Genomic DNA, 24,729 nt, shown 5'->3' with positions numbered 1-24,729 from the left:
CAAGATAGGCAAAACGCTCCATCACATTTTGAGAACAGCAATTCGTACTGATGCTAAACGACATCTACACCTGGATATTCATGGCATGTCTATTTACATTTGCGATGAGTACATTCACGTGAACCGCCTGTCCTTTACTTACAAGGACTTAATTCAGGCATTTGGAAGTACAGCTAGAGAGAACTCAATGGTTAAGGATGGACTGACTGACTAGAAGGTCCGCGGTGCAAACTCTATCTCAGTATTTCAACGCCCCGTGTCTAGGCTTGAGAAACCTGGGAGTATCTTGGCCCTCTTGATCCCTTCAGGTGGTATGACAGCTACAGACTGAAAAGATGTTAGTAAACGTAAGAAACAAACGAAGTTAACTCACCGCGAACGTTCCCAACAAAGTACGATGGGATGACATGTCGACAGGCAGAGTAGCCGAAATTCACCCCGTTCGGGACTTGGGATGAATTGTTATGTTCTTTGAGCAACCGGAGTATGCCACACAAGCCACAAAAGCGATTTTTACTCACACCGGTTGTTACCGACGCGAATTGACCGGTGGTAGTAATACATGCACTGAGGTTTTGATGTCGTGTGCTTATGAAGGCCACAAGCGGTCCCGTAGCGAGGAAGCACTGTAGGACGGAATTCAGATAACATGTGTTGCCCGAATTTCCGAGCCCCAGTGGCTGACGTGGTACATACTGATTTCCCACACGACAGAGAGTCTCCAATTCATCACGATTGCAAAGAACTGTGTCCACGCGAGACGCTAACAAAAGGCAAATGAACGATAAAATGAAACTACCTTTCACGGACCAAGCTTTTGCAAACTGAGCTCCCAGGGACGCAAATCTCAGTGCGGACGATAAGAAAAAGGGAGCTTGTGGTTCGTGTAAGAGAAACATCCACCAACAAATCGAAGAAATTAGAATAAACTTAGTTCGACAGCTAAGTTGAACTGAGTCAGTATAAATCCACAGAAATTTAACCCCATAAAATACATCAGGACTGCTGTGTAATCAAGTGGCCTGGACACTACTGTTACCGCCTGGAAATACCCACTACTTACCACTAAGGAAAGGACAAAACGTTTTCACGCATGAAATGAAGGCTAAGGCTACTGTGCGAAACAGTCGCGCGTCGAGCCGCGTGGGGTCATTGGTAGGTTCCAATCGTATTTTAGTGGTGTTGGAAAATCCACCGGTGGTCACTGCTTACCATTGAGCGGTTTTTAGGACTAACCGTTTGTAACGTCCTGGAAAATAAAGCATCAAGGCCTCCATAAATATAAACGCGCTGGTCAGTTGCGAAGAATAGCTCGCCAGGCCACCTCGAATTACAATTACTCGTTTGACGCTGCTTCGCTGCTGTCTGACTTCTCCCCTTTGACCTTTCTGGCGTGAATGCACATCGCGGAACGGCTCAGTCAATATGGCGCGGGATGGCTCAGTGGCTAGAGCGGGAATTTACTGACCGGAAGGTTCGTGGTTCGAACCCGACCTGTGCCTCTTGACTTCTGTCTAGGCTTGGGCAACCCGGCAGTATCCCAGCCCTCGTGCTCCCTCTGGGTAGCATAGCAGCTAGGCACCGGAAGTGCGTTACAGCTAAGCGACTAAAAAAGGATTTGAAGACCAGTGTTGTGCGAACGCTCTGAGGCGGCCTCCATTATGTTCTCACTTTTGGGTCAACACGTTTAAATTGAGCAAGAATTCCCGGAAACCCCAGAACTTGACATAATTTCAACACTCTCGCCGGTGGGACGATACATTAGGTTGCACCCCTTTTGCAGCACACAAGCCCAACTACAAGGTCAATGTGGGAGCTTTCCACCGGGTTGCTATACTTGCTACATACAGAGGGACCGATACGCGGGAACATTACTGCAGAAGTCGAGATGCATATGCCGGGTTCGAACCGCGGACCTTCCGATCAATAAATTCGCGCGCTAAGCACTGAACCATCTCATCCCCCAAAGGTAGGAGATATCCACGTAGTATATTTGTCATGCGTATCCTTTGTGTTCCCAATGTCGCTTCATATTAACCATGTTTTCACCTTTACTTTCAGCTTATGTACGTCCATTCTTAAACAAGTAAAGCGCTATTCATTCTTGTTTTCGCACTCAATCAGGATTTATATTCCATGTAACAGTTTATTTGTTTGAAAATACCATGGAATCGCTTCTGCGACACAAGTGTTTTGACATGGACTCAAATTCTCCAGAGGCCACAACGCGTTGGAATAATTGGTTCAGAAACTTACAAACCTTTCTGGACAGTGTTGAATCGCCTCATCTAAAAAAACTCGAAACCTCGATTCATCTCGCGGATGTATCTGTATAAGTTCACATCGCTGACTGTTCTGATTATGAATCCGCTGTCAGTACACTTGAAAAGTCCGTGCTCATCACCTTCGACAATGTGTTGATCAGATTGTTCAAAGGCTTAAATCCTTGGCCAAAATTATTATTTCAAAGCAGTATTCGCCATCGACCATCAAAATGAAAGTGTACGCGGTGCTCTGATCTACGGACTTCGGTATGCCACCATCAGAGAAAGACTTCTGGCTCAATATGAACTCACTCTGGATGAAGCAGATGAATCGGCAAGGTTATTACAACTGGACCACGAACAAGTTCAGTCATACTCACATAACCAATCGATATCATTTTCTGCGACTGCAACACCCTTACAGACATCAACGGTTACCCCGTCACACACAATCTCCCCTGATTCCACATTTTATCTCTTGTCAATCAATTCTCAGGTGTTATTTTTGCGGTCGGTTCAGGCACCCACGATCTTAATGCTCCAGAATAGAAGTTGTTTGTAAATAATGTGGCAAAACAAGCCATTTTAAGCGTGTCTATGGATCCAAATCTGTTAAAAAATTACTCAAATTGCACGACGGATTGTCTTATTTTCCCTGTTGACTGCTGCAGCCCCGAACTGCCTGTCCCGCAAGGTGAACAGCATAAGGTAAACGGGATATCGCTTCAGGCCCTCATAGACAGAGGAAGTTCGAGCAGTTATATATCTCCTTTAGTAGCTCGTACACATGGTTGGAAGATATAGGCTAACGACTCCGTGATTACCATGGCATGTACCTTTCTGACGTGTTCAGCTAGCGGCTACTCCTACACATCCATAGACTACAGGGGTACTGCTTACAAAAAAGCCAAACTATTGTTGTTACCCAAACTATGCTGACGTGCTGCCAGGCCTTCACATAATCTACATAACAAAGTTGAAATCACATTCGGTGGAAACCGAGGTCCATTCATCTTCTGCGGTAGAACTGCTGCCACGGTTGAATCACCTCTTTTTGCTAACCTCACCCGAGTACAAGCCTATCACCACGAAATCACGGCATTATAGTCCTGACGATGAACAGTTCAACCGATCTGAAGTTAGCCAACTATTGGATGAGGGAATAATTGAACCTTTGAATTTTTCCTGGAGGGCTCAAGTAATGGTCACGAAAAATTCAAACCACGAAAGACCCATTAACTCTCTCACTCTGTTTTCAGCTCACGTACTACAGTTATTAGACGATTAAAGCGTACATTACGTCTTCCTATTCTGTCTCCTTTCCTTTCCCGTCCTGGAACTACTCGACTCTCGCAACAATTTAATCGTCTAATAAAAACGAAATGGATCATATTCTCCGACCTACGGTTTTTGATGCCGATCCTCACTCATCAGATGGCATGAAACGATGGACTCATTGGTTCCGTACTTTCAAAGCTTACATTAACTCAGTCAAACCCGAAGGTCTAAATAAATTGGAAACTCTCATTCGTCACATCGACCATACAGTGTATGACTTCATCGCAGAATGCAGCGACTACGATTCTGCGATAACCTTGCTGGAAAAACTTTACATCCGCCCGAAAAATATCGTGTATGCACGCCATCTTTTAGCCACATACAAACAAGAACCTGGTCAGGATGTCGACCAATTCGTTCAAAAACTGAAATCGCTTGCTAAAGACTGTGAATTCAAAGCAGTATCTGCTGTGGAACATACAAACGAAGCAGTTCGGGATGCTCTGATAACCGGATTGCAGTCGAATACCATTCGGGAGAAACTGCTAACGTGGCATGAATTGGACCTTGACAAAGCCCATGAAGCCGCGCGAGCTCTCGAACTTGCACAAAAACAGTCACAATCATACGTATACAGACAACCCGTTACTTGTTCGGTATCTACTCCTTTACCCATTGTTAATTCCGAAACAACAGTTTCGGCCGCTACACAACAAACATGTTACTTTTGTGGCAACCCCAAGCACCCTCGTTATAAGTGTCCCGCTAAAGAATCAGTGTGCAAGAGTTGTGGAAAAATTGGACATTTTCAACGTGTCTGTAGGTCCAAAGCCTCGAAATATCACGCGGGTTCAGCTCAAGACTCCTCAATCTCCTCGCTATTTTGTGCTGCTGCTCCCAATTGCCTATCCAAAACTACAACAGATATTTTGGTCAACGGCGTTGTTGTCCGAGCTCTCATTGATACCGGCAGCTCCAAAAGTTTCGTTTCTTCATCAATCCTGCAAACTCATAACTGGGAGCTATTTCCGTACGACTCTGTGATAACAATGGCGTCGACGATACATTCATGTTCCACCAAAGGTTATTGCCTTGTGTCCATTCAGTACAAGGATGCTATATACGAACGTTTCAGACTTTGTGTATTACCGAACCTTTGTGCAGACGTCCTTCTCGGACATGACTTTCTGGGGTTACATGATAAAGTCGAAATTCCATTCGGTGGTCAACGGGGTACCCTAACTGTATGTGGCGTAACATCCGCAAAACTGGAATCTCCATCCTTATTCACCAATCTTGCTCCAAATTACAAACCGATCGCCACAAAATCTCGTCGTCATACACCGGAAGATGAACAATTCATACAAACGGAAGTAGACCAAATGCTTACCGATGGCATAATCGAACCATCAAATTCTCCGTGGAGAGCACAAGTGCTCGTTACCCGCAATGCAAATCACAAGAGACGCATGGTGATAGACTACAGCCAGACAATCAATCGCTTCACCTACCTTGACGCTTATCCTTTACCAAGGCTCGACCAAATGATTGAAACCATCGCACGCTACACTGTCTACAGCACACTGGATCTCCAGAGTGCATATCATCAGGTTCCAATAATCGAGTCAGACAAGCCATTCACAGCGTTCGAAGCTGGGGGGAACCTATACCAGTTTCGGCGCATTCCTTTTGGAGTGACAAACGGGGTCGCGTGTTTTCAGCGAACGCTGAACAATATAATCAAAGCCGAACAGGTAAAAGACACATTCGCTTATATCGATAACGTCACTATATGCGGCAAAACGAGAGATGAACATGACCGTAATCTTAGGCATTTTCTCGATGTCGCAAAAACATACAATATTACTTTGAACGATACGAAAAGCAGCTTCGCAACTGAAGAGATTACTCTCTTAGGTTACAAGGTCTCCAAAGGTATTATAAGACCTGACCCAGAACGCATGCGCCCCATAAGAGAACTCCCACTTCCAGAGAACGGGAAATCGCAGCAAAGAGCCGTTGGTTTGTTTGCCTACTATTCACAGTGGATACCGGCGTTCTCTGACAAAATTCATCCATTGGTTAAAAACAAAATATTTCCGCTCCCGGAGAATGCCCGAACAGCATTTGAGAACCTTAAACACGAACTAGAAAATGCGATGGTAGTTACTGTCGACTACAATATTCCTCTCGTTGTTGAAACTGATGCGTCCGACATCGCTATTGGTGCATCCCTGAGCCAGGGTAGCCGGCCGGTCGCCTTTTTCTCCAGAACCTTGACTGCAAGCGAGAAAAATCATTCTGCTGTTGAAAAAGAAGCATATGCTATAGTTGAAGCGATCCGCAAATGGCGCCACTATCTCCTCGGGAGACATTTTAAATTGATTACGGATCAACGTTCGGTAGCCTTTATGTATGGGAACCAACAGAAAAGTAAAATAAAGAACGACAAGATTGAACGGTGGAAAATCGAGTTGGCAGGGTACAACTACGACGTCGTCTATAGACCTGGAACAGATAACCGCGTTGCTGATACCCTATCTCGTAACCTTTGTGCCAACATTACTGGGACGGAAAAACTTGAAGAGCTTCACAACATATTATGCCATCCCGGGGTCACGAGATTTGCACATTTTGTTCGTTCTAAGAATCTTCCTTTTTCAGTCAGCGATATCCGACGTGTGGTGTCCAACTGTTCCACTTGCTCCGAGCTCAAACCAAAATTTTGTGACACCTTTCGTGGCCAGCTTATCAAAGCCACACAACCGTTCGAACGCCTTAGTATCGACTTTAAAGGCCCACTTCCCTCAAACACTCGTAATAAGTACCTCTTAACAATCGTTGACGAGTATTCTCGATTCCCTTTTGCTTATCCCTGCGCCGATACGTCCTCTTCCACTGTAATTCGTTGTTTGAGTCAACTGTTTTCACTGTTTGGTATGCCTGCTTATATTCACTCAGATCGCGGTTCTGCATTCATATCAACTGAACTCAAACAATTTTTGTTCGATAAAGGCGTTGCCAGTAGTCACACCGCTGCATATAATCCACAATGTAATGGTCAGGTTGAACGACTTAATGGTACCCTTTGGAAGACCATCTGCCTGGCTCTAAAATCGCGCGGCTTGCCTGTCACACATTGGGAGGCTGTCCTCCTTGATGCTCTTCACTGTATCAGATCCCTGTTATGTACTAGTATCAACTGTACCCCACACGAACGTTTTATGCCGTTCACACGACGATCAGCCAACGGTGCCTCCCTACCTACCTGGCTTACTGTCCCTGGGCCAATCCTTTTAAAACGCAATGATCGAGTCTCTAAATATGACCCTCTGGTAGAGGAAGTGGAACTCGTCTCTTGTAATCCACAGTACGCCCACATAGTTCGTCCAGATGGCAAACACGAAACCGTATCCTTGCGCCGCTTGGCTCCCAAAGGCAACGACATGACATCCGACACAGAACAGGAACCAATACATATCGCCGAACAAGGGGAGCCTCACACAACACCAACAATCCACCGTGGTTGCTCAGAAACTGAACTCTTGCCTATTAACGATGCCTCGCCATCCCATTCTAGTGCAGATCCAGGAAATCACTTGGACATTCTTATCCGACAACAGCGCACTCACCCATATAATCTACGCAACAGAGAGGCGTAAACGACTCCATGTAACTATTACAGCCTTTTATTTTTTTACATTCTTTCTCCGCAAAGTACACACTTATTCCAAGGCGGGGAGAATGTCATGACTATATAACCCATACATTTGCATAACCCATTAACTCGTGATTCTCACTCTATTTTCAACTCATGTACTACAGTTATTAGACGATTAAAGCGTACATTACGTCTTCCTATTCTGTCTCATTCTAATCCCGTCCTGGAACTACTCGACTCTCGCAACACATACCTAGACGCTTATCCGTTACCGCGATTGGATAAAATGATTAAAGAAATTTCCCGCCATATTGCTCTAGCACCTCACCATCAAGTTCCAATCGGTGCGAAAGATAAACCGTATACGACTTTTGAATCATGTGGAGAATTGTTCAAGTTTCTTCGTATTCCTTTCAGTTACTAACGGAGTATCATGCTTCTAACATATAATCAAGTTTAAGAACTAACGTGGCACCCACGTTTATATCGACGTCACTATTTGTGGGACTACCCAAAGTGAGCATGGCCAGAACCTCAAATCGTTCTGTGGATAAAAGGATATGGAATTAAGCTTAACCACAGGAAAAGCCTTATAGCAGCTAAACAAATACGCCTTCTCGGCTATGAATTCTCCGAGGGGATTATCAAACCAGACAGTGAACGAGCCACATCCGTCAAATCACTCATCCACATGACGCTAAATCCCAACGAGTTGTTGGCATGTTATTATTCACAATGGATACCATACTTCTCTGACAAAATCAACGTGCTTGTCGGAAATAAGACTTTTCCTCAACGGAGGGTGTACAGCAATCTTTCGAAAATTTAAAGGAGAGAACGCTATGGTCGTGATAGTCGACTTCAATGAACCCTTGGTTGTCGAGACGGACACCTCAGACATAGCCATTGCTACATCTTCGATTCAGAAAGGCCTTCTTTACTAGAATACTGACACCGGGCGAAAAGAATCACTCTGCTATTGGTAAAGGCATAAGTCATCGTGAATCTGTAAGTAACTGGATGCGTTATCTCTCCGGGAAGCAATTCAAACTTATCACTGACCAGCAATTGGTTTCCTTTATGTACGGTAGGTCGCGATATAAGCTGCGATATCAGCTATATACCTGGAAAAGACAATCTGTTGGCTTACACCTATTGGCGTAGCTTATGCGCCAACGTGACAAACTAAGGAAAATTCATGATTTCTTGTGGCATCCCAGAATTACTCACCACTTTGGTCTTTCCAGAAGCTTGCTGTTTTCCCTCCAAGATGTCAAAGACATCACCTCAAAATGTATGGTTTACGCCTCCGTCACACCACAATTTTACAAACAACCCCCACTACATTCATCAAAGTGATTCAACCATTCGAACGAATTAGCACTGATTTTGAAGGATCTCTGCCTTGTCACTGGAAACCAATACCTCCTCACTATCGTTGACAGGTTCCCCGTTTTTCATTTGCCTTTCCATGTGCATCTATAGTTAAATGCCTATGTGAATTATTCTCTTGGTTTGGTATTGTTATATATTGACGTTGTGTTTTGGAAACCAATCCTCACTATCGTTGACAGGTTCCCCGTTTTTCATTTGCCTTTCCATGTGCATCTATAGTTAAATGCCTATGTGAATTATTTATTCTGTTTGGTATTGTTATATAGTGACGTTGTGTTTCAATTTAATCTCAAAACACAATGGAACGATTGTTTCGCCCAGATCGGTTTGACGCCGATCCCCAATCCTCTTCTGCTTCAGAACAATGGAATGGATGGCACGAAACGTTTACGAACTTCCTCTCATGCATCGAACTCCCAAACGTTGACAAAAGAAAACTTTTGGTAAATTTCCTTTCTCCGTCCGTCTATCAACATGTTTGTGATTGTACTACTTACGAAGACGCCATCCAGACGCTCGAAAAGATGTACATTAAACCCAAAAATGAAGTGTTTTCCCGCCACGTGCTGGCTACTACCAAACAAGAACCGGGCCAATTAGTCGACGCGTTCCTGCAAAAATTACGTTACCTTGCCAAGGACTGCAATTTTCGTGCGGTTTCTGCCGATGAACATCGGGATGAGGCTATTCGAGACGCTTTTATCACAGGCTTGCAGTCTAATTCCGTTCGCCAACGACTACTAGAAAAACACACTCTTAAGCTTCAACAAGCTTTTGACGAGGCACGTCTGCTTGAACATGCTCAACAACAGTCACTCTCATACGACTCGTCTTCTCATGTTCCCTGTGGCGCCGCATCTATCAAAACTGATAAGCCTCTTACTCCTGTTCGTGATGCTTTTATCTCTCAGATGGAATCTAGTGACACGATTGCAAGCACATCCTTATCTTGCTTCTTCTGTGGCAACGGTAAGCACATTCGTTCAAAATGCCCGGCTCGTGAGTCTTTCTGTCATTCTTGCGGCAAGAAAGGTCATTTCCAAAAAGTTTGTCGATCCAAACTGGGTTCAAGCCGTATCACATCGACGGTGAACCCTGGTGTCTCATCCATTTTCAACATCTCTTCATCCATGGGACTTTCCAAATCAATCGTTGATGTTATAGTGAATAATATCCCACTTCACGCACTTATCGATACTGGTAGTTGCGAAAGTTATATTTCTTCTGACATCGCACTAAAGCATGGTTGGACAATAACATCCTCTAAGAGCGCTATCTCGATGGCTTCAACGAACTTATCGTGTGTTACTAGCGGTCATCTTTATGCTACCGTTCTGTACAAAAGCACACTATACGAAAGTGTCAAACTCTCGCTCTTATCCAATTTGTGTTCAGACGTCATCCTTGGCTTGGATTTCCTCAGTCAACACCAAAGTGTCATCATACCATTCACGGGTAAGCGGCCCCCATTCGCCATATGCACATTGAAAGCAGCGAGAGTTAACGCCCCCTCTTTGTTTGATAATCTCGCCCCTGGATGTACTCCAATTGCCACTAAATCTCGTCGTTTCTCTCGCACGGATACGGTATTTATCGAGACGGAGGTTCGGAAGTTACTAGCTGACAAAATTATTGAGCCGTCTAACTCTCCTTGGCGCGCTCAGGTTCTCGTTACTACGAATGACAGGCATAAGAAGCGCATGGTCATCGATTACAGTCAAACCATAAATCGCTTCACTTACCTTGATGCGTATCCTCTGCCGAAGGTGGACGAACTTGTAGAGAAGGTTTCCCATTACACGGTGTTTAGCACACTAGACCTTCAAAGTGCGTACCACCAGATCCCCATTCTCGACAAAGACAAGCCATATACTGCATTCGAGGCATGTGGTAAACTCTTTCAATTTCGCCGCATTCCGTTCGGAGTTACTAATGGTGTGGCCTGCTTTCAACGCACCATAGACAACATCATACGCGAGGAAAATCTGCTCGATACATTCGCATATGTTGACAATGTTACCGTGTGTGGTCGCGATGCCCAGGAACATGATCGAAATTTGAAGAAATTCTTAGAGGCCTCAAAACGTCACGGTATTACATTTAACCAGAAAAAGAGCATCATAGCTACTGCGAAAGTACTATTACTGGGATACGAAATATCTCATGGTATGATAAAACCGGATCCTGAACGTTTTCGAGCCCTACGGGAGTTGCCTCATCCATGTGACATCCGTTCACAACGAAGATTGGTCGGAATGCTGGCATACTACGCACACTGGATCCCATGTTTCTCAGATAAGATTCATCAAATCGTCCGCAATCAGATCTTCCCGATTCCAGATAGCGTACAAGCGGCACTGAATAAGCTCAAACACGATTTGGAAAAGGCAGCCGTTTTCACCATAGACTACACTCGTCCACTCGTTGTGGAAACTGATGCTTCCGACATAGCCATTGCGGCCACTCTCAATCAAGACGGGCGCCCGGTAGCTTTCTTTTCACGCACTCTGTCACACAGTGAGCGGCATCATTCAGCAATCGAAAAAGAAGCGTACGCGATTGTTGAAGCTCTGAGAAAGTGGAGACACTACCTGATCGGCAATCACTTCACACTTGTCACGGACCAACGATCAGTCGCCTTTATGTACGACAAACAACACAAAGGCAAAGTAAAAAACGACAAAATCCAGAGATGGAGACTTGAACTGTCCTGTTTTCATTACGATGTCCAGTACCGTCCAGGTAATCAGAATAAAGCCGCTGACGCACTATCGCGGACTGATTACGTATCTGCGATGTCACAGGTGGATCTCAAACATCTTCATAATACATTATGTCACCCCGGTATCACGCGGATGCTTCATTTCGTTCGCTCAAAAAATTTGCCGTTTTCGACCGAGGATGTTAAGGCGATTACAAATCAGTGTAGTATTTGTTCGGAATTGAAGCCTCGTTTCCTCAATCACCCTTTTGGCAATCTTATTAAAGCTACACAGCCGTTTGAACGCGTCAGCATAGATTTTAAAGGCCCACTTCCATCGACCTCCCACAACAAATACCTTCTAACAATGATCGACGAGTACTCTCGTTTCCCATTCGCCTTCGCGTGTACGGATGTGTCCTCATCCACCGTGATCAAGTGTTTTAATCAGTTGTTCTCTTTGTTCGGAATGCCCTCATACGTCCATTCTGATCGTGGTGGAGCTTTCATGTCAGGTGAAGTACAAACGTTTCTTCACGACAGGGGTGTAGCAACCAGTCGAACTACCCCATACAATCCGCGCGGTAACGGACAAGTCGAACGGCTTAATGGTACTCTTTGGAAGTCTATCACTCTGGCGTTGAAGACCCAACAACGGGACATTACCGAGTGGGAATGTGTGCTTCTAGATGCTTTGCACTCTGTTCGCTCCTTATTGTGCACCGCTACTAACACGACACCACATGAAAGATTCCTTAACTTCCACCGGAAGTCAACGTACGGCACCTCTCTTCCGACTTGGTTATCGACTCCAGGCCCCGTTCTGTTAAAAAGGATGACACGTTCTTCCAAATACGATCCGTTAGTGGAAGAGGTGGAACTTGTTAATTGTAACCCGCAGTATGCCTGCGTTCGTTTCCCGAACGGAAAGGAAGAAACTGTTTCTCTTAGACATCTGGCACCCAAAGCACAGACAATATCAGATGTCTATTTATCTGAATCAATCGAAAGTGCAGCGGCTCCTCCAGACGAGACTCAATCACACTCGCTTGATCCTCCTGGAGGCGAAACGGCACCACCAGAACAACCCAGTGAGGTTCCAGGGAATGTCCTACAGTACATCACAGACCAACAGCGTGTTCGACCGTATAATCTTCGAAACCGCGAAGCCTAATTTATATTCTCCTGACAATAATCCCTCCGGCGGGGAAGAATGTTATATATTGACGTTGTGTTTAACTTTTTACTCGCTACTCGTTGAGCTAATTGTGTTTCCTAATGTTTTAGCTGATGTACTGAAATTGATAGAAGATTAAAGCCAATCATTCGGCAATCCTCGTTCTCTGTTTCTGGCACAATCATTCGAGTGCGCAACAGGTATGGCTACATATGTACATTCGAATCATGGTTCCTCATTCATATCTGAGGAACCGTTCACCTTTATGCTTGAAAAAGGGTTCGCACTAGCCGAACAATTGCTTATAATCCCCAGGGGAACGGCGAAGCCTCAACGGGACACTGGAACGCAATCCATCTCAGACTCGAGACGAAAGGCCTCCAAATCTGTCATTATGAGTCGGCTTTATAAGATGCTCTGCATTTTACACGGTCGCATCCTGTGTCCCACGAATACCCCTCCACATGAACGAATGTTTCGGTTTGCAAGTCGGTCATGCTGTAGTTTGTCTATACCAACTTGGCTAACTATTCCACGGTAACCACCGTGGAACCACTGCAACGATTGCGCTAAGGTCTATATAGGACAAACTGCCAGGGAATTGCACACCAGAATTTGTGAGCACCAAAGAAGGATTAACAAACCACCAAGGAATGCAGAATACCAAACGCTGGTCAAAGACTCAGCGATGGCTATACATGCCTTAGACACGGGACACAGAATAGATCTGGAGAATGTGGAAGTTGTAAGACGGGGACTGTGATTCACACCACAGCGGCTGATAGCCGATGCGGTGGAAATTACTAAGCATCACAGCGTGAATAGAATCGAGGGTGTGGAGCTGGCGAGCGTGTGGAAAGCGGTCTTAATTAACTGAGTTGACACATGACGGTGTGGTTGTCAATCCACGTAGGATCATTAGAAAAAACCGGGGGGTGGGGGTGGAAATCCCAGCCCGACCAAAGTTCATGCACCTGCATCACCAAATACATATAACCCTCAAGTCTCATCCAGCAACGTACACGATGCTGAATTTTAAGAAACCGAGAAGTCTAATCACACTTTTCATTACCTCTTAGTAGACTATTACAATCAATCTGCATTCAGTTCCTGTATCCGAGTCAGCACTCTCTACACACAATCCAACGGCCCGGGTGAATGTCATGGTTATCCTTTGTGTGCACATTGTCTCTTCGTAGTAACCATGCTTTTGCCTCTACATTCAGCTTACGTACGTCTATTCTTGGATGAGTAAGGCGCTAGTTACTCTCGTTCTCGCGCTCAAACAGGATCTATATTCCATCCGTAACACACAATCCACCCGGGTGAATGTCATGGTTATCCTTTGTGTGCACATTGTCTCTTCGTAGTAACCATGCTTTTGCCTCTACATTCAGCTTACGTACGTCTATTCTTGGATGAGTAAGGCGCTAGTTACTCTCGTTCTCGCGCTCAAACAGGATCTATATTCCATCCGTAACAATATTCTGGACCTGTTCACTCAGTTCGAAAGTGCATCATGTGTACCAGAGGGCTGTTAGTGGGGGAAGGAACGAATACAATCAACCATGCTATATAAATTCAAAAATTAAGATGCAGATAGAAGCACAGAAAACTAGGTTGGGAGAAGAGCGCGCTAAATCCGAGTTGATATACTTCAGGAATAGTTATATACCTTTGAAAAACCTAACTCTTTCGAGCATTGTTAAGGAAGGTTTAGTGGCTTGCAGAGTCCACAACAGAGCTCACTGTCAGTCGCAAAGGCATGCCAAATACCAGCGTATGGCTCAAGAGAGATGGCTCAAGTGGTTAGAGCGCGAATTTACCGACCGGAAGATCCGTGGTTCGAACCCGACCTCCGCCACTCGACTTCCCCTGTCTAGACTTGGGCAACCTGACAGTATCCCAGCCCTCGTGCTTCCTTCGGGTGGTATGGCAGCTAGGCACCGAAAGGGCGCTACAGCTGAACGATTATTTTTTTATTATTTTACTGTATTGCGCGGGCCTTGATGTTTGACGAACATGAGTGACAAGGGTGCAGATAACAGGTTATATGTGCACCGCTGAAACCTACCATTCACTCGGGATGCTGCAAGTTGCTGAGTAACGATGAGTGGCTGTCGTCCGAGTTGGATTTGTCGGCCAAATCTTGGTAACTTGTGCATAGTGAGATAGTCATAGATAATTCGCACTGAACCGACAGTCTGATGAAATGGTTAAATTCAATTCTAACGAGAGGATAGCTTACATCTCTTATTGGAAAAAAGCTTTTGCCTATTACAAGGTTAATTCGCTTTTCCTAATGCGGCCGAGTAACGAGATCAATGGAGGCATTCGAAAATTCAGTGAGCTGGTGCGCGCATTTATAGGGAAACCAGTTCGAAACCGTATGAAGCGTCGTGCAATAAGCACAGACCAAAATGTCCAGCCTCGAATCTTCAGTGACATTCAAATTACTTGGTACTGTCCCCCCGAACAGTTTCTGACGATCTCGCAGCATACGTATAGACGACAACGGCTGAATCACTTTCCATACACATAATGGGAAGCACGTGAGTCAACTTTCGTATTTGACATGAAAAAATATGCCTATCTGGTGAAACGAAAGCGAGAAACCAACAAGATACAGTGACCTTAATCTTTAACAAAAACCTTCGACCTTGTGATCCTAACAAAAGTTGACCTTAAAAGACAACTGATGTGAGATGCCCCGTACTTCACTTTGAACAAGCTCACCGGATGACCTGGAACCCTGCTTTTACTACTTGGAGCCTACTGGGCTGAACTAAAACCCCGGATTTCCATCAACTACCGAAAGTGCTGCAAAGAATTCGTCACACCAACCTCAAGTAAGCGTATCATTAAGTATTACTAAAGAAAGCTTCTTACACCGTTTTTGTCACCATTCTGTGGTTAACTCCGGGTCTTCACCCAACAGCCTTAATTGCCCAACGAACCCGAAACCACCACCGACGTCCAACTAAAAAGCAACGTGGGCAATGTGTTTGGTCCTTTCTCTACCGTTGGTGTCGGATTGAAAGAGCACCTTTCGGAGAAAAATAGCTGTTGGAGATTTGCAGCCATGTGGAATGCCTGATCGGGATCAATTGAAACCTAATTTCCTAATGGTGCGGCGAATCAGATTGTTTGACGGGTCGGTACTTCAACTAGAACGTTACGTTCAGGGACAGGACTGGCAGTTGCCTGTAGCTGCTCATATGAGCGTCCTTAATGTTAATACCAACGAGAAGTTGCCCAGACACTGCGAGCACACCTGTGGAGACGGCTGAAGGTACACGAGCGGAATAAACCTACTGGAAACCTAACACGGAGTAAGAGAGCACCTCTTAGTGACGAAAACACCTAGAACATCCTCCAACTAGGACGCGTTCAGTTTCGGTTGCATACGGATAAGGTCTTTCAAGAGAGCCTAAACCAAAAGTACCGGCTTAATCACCCAAGTTGACATATTCTGGGTACGCTATAATAAGAAAGCTATGGGGACGTTCAAAGTACACGCCGAGTGATCTTTGGCCCGTGAGATCAGTTTAACGGTATTTGGAAATCTATTATTCAAACTCCGCACCATGCAACAAGAAGCGATTCACTTACGATTCCGCAATTGAGTGCTGTCTTGCTCCTGTTTATAACAACAGCTGTAACACGGACTGAGAGCTGTGGAAATCACATTGACAACCGGAAGCGACGGTAACAGCAGCCTCAAGCTGCGTACTAGCTACAACGGTCCCAGCCGCAATTCCCACTCACCAGTTGGGAGATGGGAATTGCGAACTGGAGGCAGCTGCTTTAACTATAAAAAACCGCCTGCACTCTGAAGTGGCATCCGAATTGAAGCTGGGGTCTCCCGCGGGTCGATCTGAGAATGAGTGAGCGAACTAATGTATTTTATACTCGTCCTGAATTAGCTGCGGGTTGAGAAAAAATAGTCGTTGCTACTGATGAGAGGCGGAAACGTCCTGCCGCACGGCAGACGTGTTTTGTCCACGTACGAGTTCAGGAAACGAACATAGTCAGCTTCAAATTACCAATCCAAAATTTCTTTTTGAATGTCTCAAATCAGCTACATTGTCAATAACAGTGCATAAAAACTGCGTAGTTAAAAATAGCGAACCAACGTACCGGAGGTGGGTCTTGAGGGCTCGGAGTCGGTCAAAATCAGACACTTTGGGAAAGTTTGTATGCGCTGCCGTATGACTGTGTCCAGAGGAGGTGCAGATGATTCCTGGAAAGATAAGCAGCGTTCCGAAAACTCAGGAAACTCCGTTGAAAGCGTATGACCATTGCCACTAATAAGTGTCCTTGGTTTGAGTGAGCTCCGTAAAGCGGCGTCTAGGCAGGAGGACACATGTCGAGCAGAGGTCGTGGAGGCATCAGAGTCTCCTTGAGAATTCAAAGTTGACGGCTTATTCACTGGATCGCATGAGTTGTTTTCCGACTCCGACAAGCTGGAATACAAACTGATGCCATTCGTTGATGTCGAAGACTTGAAGCTCCCATCTACGCGCTTGGGTAGGTGATACGCAACGTTTGGGATAACAGCAGCAGTTGAGGACATTATCAAATAAAATAATATATCCCAAAATTAGCTCAAAGCTGCTCAGTTGGCTGCGAATTTAATCCGAAAGCATTTCACAGCGGACCACATGTATAACAGCGCGGTAATTCGCACCAGCCGCCAGTAGTTATTAAAACAATGGCCCATTCAGTCCAATGGGCTGGGGTGGTGCACGGGGTCAAGGATTTCAACCTAACTTCCGGGGCCGGGTCTGTTCTTGTCGTTCAGCGGCCTCTGTTAACCTGAAAGTCAGACTTGGTGGCTTGCTGTGTGCACCGGGCTGCGAGCATTCCAAGGTCACGTCAGGGTCGTATGAAACCCGATGAAGAGCTACGCTGAGAACATCAGAAACGAGAACATCATAAACATCATCTCTCGAAAGAACCAAATTAGTTTGAAGATTAATGCGTATTCGCTAGTAAGAGCTACGGTTATTCCCCGCTCATTTGTCGTGCTATCCGGATCTCTGCAAGGTAATGTTGAACGCATCTGGTGCTTCGTTGACCATGACAAAGATGTCGCCTATAATGCTGAAGTTATGCACACTGCATCCTAGAATGCTCTCATGCAAGAAAGATGTTATTGCCATTTAATCTATTGCAGGCCCACAAGAAGCATCGGTGGACGAAGGCAGTATAGCAAGCGGATGTTCCGCAGCCCTGTGTGTTGTTAATTATTGGATTTGGTTCCAACCTGCGGGAATTCCATCGGACAGTTCATCAGGGTCTAAATAGGGAATGATGTATGGAGTGATACTTGCGCAATCTGTCGATTGCGCGTTCAAGATCAGCAAATGTGCACATGCTTTGTCTGCTTGCGATGGTAACAATTTGGATGTTTTTCTTTCGTGTACGCCGGTGCAGCTGCGTTTTTTCTGCGAAGTATGGTGGTGTGTAGGCTGATTCAATGTGTCAGCGTAAAATAGGCAGACACTGCCCGTGGCACGTGGCAGTCACCGACTGTAATGGCTTTGATCGGGGTGTGCTCTACTCCTTTATCCGCAGTGAGTCACAGGTAAACTAGGATACTGTCATTGAACATGTTTTTGCAAATGGTGTTTCCACTGAAGGCTGTCGTAAGGAGTGTGATGTATAAGAGTAAGCTTAAAACGGCGATTTTTATTCTGCTGTCATTTTTACCCTTTTACCGTTCACCGAACTTTAGGGTCCGGAATTGACAAGTGACTTTATCGACAGGGGCTTCCGTTTATATGGTTGAAGTCAATGTTGTATTTTTGAAAAGTGAGTGGATTTGAATTTTATGCCACCAGTATCAGAAGACCTAACCAAAAATACTGGTTTCCCCTCAATGAGCAATAAATGTGCAAGGCAACCCCCCCGGGCATGCTGTTACCCTTGTTGTTGAAAGGATGATTCGAGTCGAATCAGGTAATAGGTGCATCAAGTGAGAACTAATTTTGTCCTCCTCATTGCTCAACTGTGTTCAGGCTATTATCAACAGAAATGAGCAATTGGAAGCATAGTACAGAAAATTATTGAGTGTTCCACATGTGTGTGGTTGATTTGAAGTTGGAACTCACTGAGCGATTGACGAGGCATGTGTTTACATATTTAGCCCGTGTACCGACAAACTTATTTTGCTCGAGCTCGTTGATCTTTAGAATAATTAGATATGGGTCACACAACCCATACGCACTGAATAGGTTTTCCCGGTAGTTCCGTTCAAGGGCGTCACCCATGAGGAACAAGTTGATTCCAGGCCATTCGAAATTGCAACTTGCGAAGTAGACTACAACGAAGTAAACAGCGAAAATCGCAAGACGGCGATGGGCTTGGGTTATCGATGTGAAAATTTAGGTGATCCTTCCTAACGTTTCCCTTAGAGGATAAACTGCTGTCTCACCCGACAATTGTTGCTTCACTTTTGTTGTATTTCAGTAAACAGTGTATCACCTTTTTCTCACAAAATGTTGTGATTGTTTACTCGTCTGGCTGTACAGGGTTAACGGAAAGCTGAACTTGTTGATTGTTTACTCGTCTAGCTGTACAGGGTTAACGGAAAGCTGAACTTTTCCGGCATACTTGCTGGCATATTCGTGGATGCGTTTACTAACAAGGATGAACCATTTGGTCCTTCATTATAAATCAGGGTTAAGAGGGTCACCAACAAATATGGGTCATGTATGATTAAACTGCTTTGCATGCTGAAAAGCTTTGAAAGTATGTTCAATAACTTACATGTATCCACCTGTTGTCTAACAGACATCGAACGGTTTACGAACCAATAATTGAAGGGTCGTAGATCCAGGTAAAACTGAAGCAATAACCATCAACACTGTGTTATTCTGAATAGTAACTTTTTGTTAGCGATTCAACAACGGCTACTCACCGCCTAATAGTCTGATTTTGGTGTCTACGATCAACATGGACGATGGCATACGTGGTTTTCGGCTTGTTCACTGAGATTGATAATTTGATTGCAAACGTTTAATCGCCAACCGAGGTGACACCTTCAGCGTCTTATTGTGGAGCATAGAGGTGCATGGCGATGAATTGATGGTGGTGCATTGACTAGTATTACGTGTGTGCTAAGATGCATGCTGCTGTCCAGCGCTGACCTATGATCGTGACTGTATGTTCAGCAGAGCGGTTTCACTGGTTATCCTCTGTCCTCATTCACCGATGCCCACCTGGCATTTGACCTAAGCACCCCTTGTCCTCGTTCTCCGGTCGATGCTCGAGTGACCGTCAGGAGCGGAAAACAGGGGCGGCCGTCAAGCGAAACGACTTCTATCCTTCCTATCCATACATGATGACCAATAAGGCCACAATTCAGTCTGGAAAAGCGCAGAAATTTTGCCAAGTGGAGACGTGAGACGCGGAAGTTAATTTCTCGAAGCAGGGTGCTCCACGGCGGATTCAATCAACCGGTGCACCGAGCTGTACGTGTTAATGCTCTACTATAACCCGAAAATCATCTGTATAGACAAAAAACGATGAACACTGACGAAGGCAGTTTTGTTGAGTGAAATGAGTACAGTTATTATATATTGGAAGAGGGATTTATCGTATTGTAGGTACAACTCAATAAGTCCAAAGCAGGTTCAGAGGTAGGTTACGTGTTTTATTCGCCGTTGTTGCAGCTACTGGTAGTTTCTGACTATCTACGTATGGTGCGTCAATAGTCCTGAGCGGCCGGACTCCAAGTCGGGTGACGTGCGTAGTGCCATTGAGTTGCGTTGTGTTGTTGTGTGCGGACAGTTTTCGATTTTCCTATATGTAGGTACCGTAGGTACCTACCGTAGGTACTGTACCGTCCATTACGTTGACATTAGGAACTCCCAACATTTATTCTGTCCTTATTTTTAACCCAACCTCACTTTTGTGTTTAGTGAGTGTAGATGAACTGGCGTTCGTTTGTCCTTACAACTTCACTCATTTGGCCTTGAGATCATGCGGCCATTTGTGGCCGAATTTATGCACGTGTAACTGTCCCACTTGATTGGTTCCCCAGTTGGTTCCTATTTTTTAGTCCAAGTGGACCACTTGTTTTGAAAGGGGATCTACAATCAATTTTTGTATTACTTGTGAAGTTGTCTTACATTGGTAGAGCCGTATGGAAACACAGGTCCGCCTCTGTTCAGCCTTCTCGGAGGTTCTGATACTACGCGTCCCTCGAAGATACAGTTTGCTTGTCACAGGTACGTTTGCGTGTTCGTGAGTGTTACGGCATATCATTTGCTGCTACCCTTAAAAGACGGTAGGCGGTCAATGTCAGATTAATCACGACTGTGTGGTGCCATTTGTGAGTAAAGGAAAAAAGACAGGTCTCTTGATTCAATGAGCGGCTGTGAGCTGTGCGGCCATGTATATAAGTGAAGGGATAGCTGAATATACCCTCCACCTAGAAATTAGGGTGGACTTTATGATTAGGGTTTCCCAGAGACGGACCAGTAAAAATGACGGCCGTCACAATATAAGGGCCGTCGTAGTGATGTTGCAAAGGTTTTCTGACACAGCAGAAACAAAACGCATAAAAACATATGAACCAGAAGACTGCTGAAACACATGATGAAGCACTGAGAATGCAAAATGAACGATATCGAAGTTTTGGCATACTTCTTAGTTGAATCACTTGGGAAAGTGAATTGTTCGGAATTTCCCCTGTGGACATAATGTGTTCCCCGAGAATGCGTAGTGATCCCAAAAACTAACCCCGCTGGTGAACAGCGTAATGGGAACGAAACGTTGTGCGTAGGTGTAGTAATATAACCAGTAATATGTGGCAATAATTTAAGGTCATCGTTATTTATGATAGCGAAATTCAGGTGAGGAAAAGAACGCTCAACTAATCCATTTACCTGAGGACTACAACGGTCGCACGAATGTGTGCAACCGAGCAATTGTGTCACATGTCGGAATAAATAGTAAAACTGGGGGCCGTGGTCAGTAGTAACATACAAGGGAATGTCGAATGTGGAAATCCATCGACAAACTAATGCCCGAGAAACGCGGTCTGTGGATATTTTTTTTATGAAAATGTCCTCCTGCCGCCGAGTGAATTGATCTATAATGGTGAGTATATAGGAGTAGCCGTTAAATGCAGGTAGACGACCAAATGTATCCAAGTGTACATGACCGAATCTGCTGTCAGGAACAGCGAAATTTCCTATGCGTGATAGTGTATGTCGAATAACCTTAGAACTGCTGCTGTCCGGTTGCGCATGTGTTCATTCATTTCCGGTTATACGAAGCACTGAGAGATGAGTTTATGCGTTGAACCTATACTTTGTTGTGAAACATCACACAATGCCTCGAAAATTGTTATCGCATGAAGGGTGGGACCGGGGGTATTGAATGAGCTGTCTCAGTATAACAATCTCTAGTTCCTGGTGCGGTGTGTAGCGGCATCGGTCCTATTTTCGGGGATAACTTAGAACTCAACAATGTCGAAGATGATTCCTTTTCTGAAGTTCTACGCGACTGAGATCAATGCCGGGGGTAAACGCACCAAAGCTACTGCAGGCCTTGACAAGATATCAGCAATTATGTTCTATGCGCTGAGATCGTGAATGTCTTTTGTGAACTTCGAAATGTAATCTAGAAAAACCACTCTGCGAGGTAAATATTTATCTGGTCCTGCTCCGAGTGTGAGGATTTGAGACTTGTGGTCGGTGTACGTACAAAATTTTCGGCCCTCTAGTATATGTCAAAAGTGATTGACGGTTGGGTAAATCTCCGGTAATTTGCGGCCAAATGTAATACAGCGGGCTTCAGTGGAGAGAATTTTTCGTTAAAAGAATCTAGATGGCTGGGTGCGGTTTTTAATTGCACCACCTCACCTTCTAGCTGTGCTGGATGCATTTACGCTAAGTGACAAAGGAGGACCTGGGTGATAATGGAACAGCATCACAGTCATTGCGAAGGAACCCTTGAAATGATCCTTGTGCCGAAGCATTTAAACAAAATGTTTTAGAATTGTTCGCTAACAAGTCCGTCAGATGTGCTAACATGGACACAGTATAGGAGATGCGCCGATAGGAATTCACTATTTCGATGAAATGCTTGAGTTATTTTAATGAAGTGGGTGCAGGAGATCTTGAAGCGCTTGTAGCTCGTCAGCATTTGGTGTTATACCGTTTTCCTCAACAATGTGACCGAGGTACCTTAACGCAAGTAAGCTAAAGGGACATTCTTGCCGGTTAACAACCACCCCATACTTAGATAAACGGGGAAGTACTGCACATAAGCGGTCCATGTGCCGTTCTGTGTCAGCACGACCAACCAATTGCGAACACCAAAGATGATCCAGAGAAGTACTGGTCGATGAATTTTTGGTAGGTTTGTGCACTGTCAAGCAAACTAAATGACATTCGTACGGATTCAAATCAACCAAATGAAGTAGTGATAGCTGTTCTGTGTATACCATCTGGTGAGTTGATACTTGATGATACGCGCAAGTAATATCGACATGAGAAAAAAGTACATGATTGCAAGTTGACAGAGAAATCAAGGTGTGTGATGGGGTAGCGGTCTGGAATAGTGATGTTATTTGATGTGTGGTAGTCAACACAGGGTCTCCAGTCGGTGGTTGTTCTCTTTGGCCCCATATGGAGCGGGGATGCCAAAGGGCTACCGGACGGACGAATGGTTCCAAGTTGTAGAATATGTTGCAACTCATCCTCAGGAATCGTAATTTGGCATGGATGTGGTCGTCATGGACGTGCGTAAACACATTAATGTGAAAAAACCACCGAGTGTTTCGGTTCTGCTTGATGAAATTTGGCCTTAAGAGCTACGGAAAATTCGGGGCAAGTCGTGATAACGGGAAGAATCACGTGTTGATAACGTTATCGGGCAGATGAACACTTTTCTTGCTCTGCGTGAAGCCAACTTCGTTGACGTATCAAAGAGGCTGGCCGACGTAGGCCCTGCGGCGTACGTGAAAGTTAATGTGCATAATCTGTGGAAAAGTGCGCCAAATCATATGTAGAATGACTTTTGAACGGAAGCTCAATGGCGGAGTGAGATGAACATGTTTGATGTTTCGCTGTCTACCTCCGTACTGTTCTTTGGTCCATTCCAAACATGCCCGACAAAGTCGTTCTCCCATCTTTTTTGAGCGACATGCCTACAATTTCTGCCATTCAGAAATGGTTGACACTTCGAAGACCAGCTCCTTGCTGCGTCGACATCTGTTTGGAGGGTACCGGCATCAGAAACCCATAATTTCACATCACCCGCAAAAAAGTGAACATGAACTGGAAAGTACATCCGGAAGGTCGTTGATCAAAAGCAGGATCGATTTCCAAATTGGTCCATGAGAAACTTTCATGGAGACCGGTGCGCAAGAATGTTAGATTGGGCCGACTTCCACGAAGAGCGCTCAATCTATCGGGTCCGTCTTAACCAGCATAGAATTTTTCAAACGCGGTAAAACGTGAGACCGTGGGGCGGATTAACTTTTATGACTCGAATGAATGCCAACGGTAGGTCGGAAGATATGACACACGTCCTTAGTTTGAGTACGGCTCTCAATGAATACAAGTGTTTTCACGCAAGGGCGGTTTGCGAAAAATTCATGATGCATTGAACATGCAAATTTGTTGGGCCTCAAGTGAGTTAAAATGGCTGGCTTCAAAATGCCTTCCATCAAATAGCAAGATAAGCTAGCTAGGTTAATGGGTGTTACGGCCGTTTCGAATTCTTGAGCAACCATGATGCATCATGCAAATTTGTTGGGCCTCAAGTGAGTTAAAATGGCTGGCTTCAAAATGCCTTCCATCAAATAGCAAGATAAGCTAGCTAGCTAAATAGGTGTTACGACCGTTTCGAATTCTTGAGCAACGAGCACCAAGGTTAGCAACCAAACCGGCAAAACTCCGAACGAATGGCTACGCAAATGTGCTGTACCATAAAATGAAAGTAGTTACACGGAATACAAAATTACAAACCTCAACAGTTTTCGACAAACGGTGAGGTACTCCGAAAGGCAAACAGAGCCGATACGGATCAACAGTCAACGCGTGACCGAAACCGCGTCTCAAACTCATGAATTAAAACAATATATAGCTGTCCAAGGTTTTGGTACAAAAATAGTATAATCAAAGCGGTGAAAACGATTTGCGCGGTAAGGAAAACGGAAAATATGGATGTCTTGCAAAACTGAAGTAGAGTTCAACTCCACCAGTCCAAAAAGGGCGGTCCTTTTGAATTG

General features: G+C 44.9%; 1 protein-coding gene across 1 annotated transcript in view; it reads right to left on the bottom strand.

Annotated features, from left to right (window-relative positions):
- T265_04765 (hypothetical protein) overlaps window positions 1-17,164 on the bottom strand; it is a gene marked incomplete at both ends in the record, with an annotated part of 36,298 nt that extends 19,134 nt beyond the window's left edge. The window contains 2 exons of the mRNA XM_009169590.1: window positions 374-763; window positions 16,617-17,164. Coding sequence (XP_009167854.1) covers window positions 374-763; window positions 16,617-17,052 — 826 coding nt within the window. The remainder of the gene's footprint in view (window positions 1-373; window positions 764-16,616) is intronic.
- Window positions 17,165-24,729: the final 7,565 nt, after the last annotated feature.

The sequence above is a fragment of the Opisthorchis viverrini genome (genome assembly GCF_000715545.1).
Source record: "Opisthorchis viverrini unplaced genomic scaffold opera_v5_82, whole genome shotgun sequence".
Classification (NCBI taxonomy): Eukaryota; Metazoa; Platyhelminthes; class Trematoda; order Opisthorchiida; family Opisthorchiidae; genus Opisthorchis; species Opisthorchis viverrini.
The sequence above is the reverse complement of the archived record's forward strand: the minus strand, read 5'-3'. Positions and strand labels throughout refer to the sequence as shown.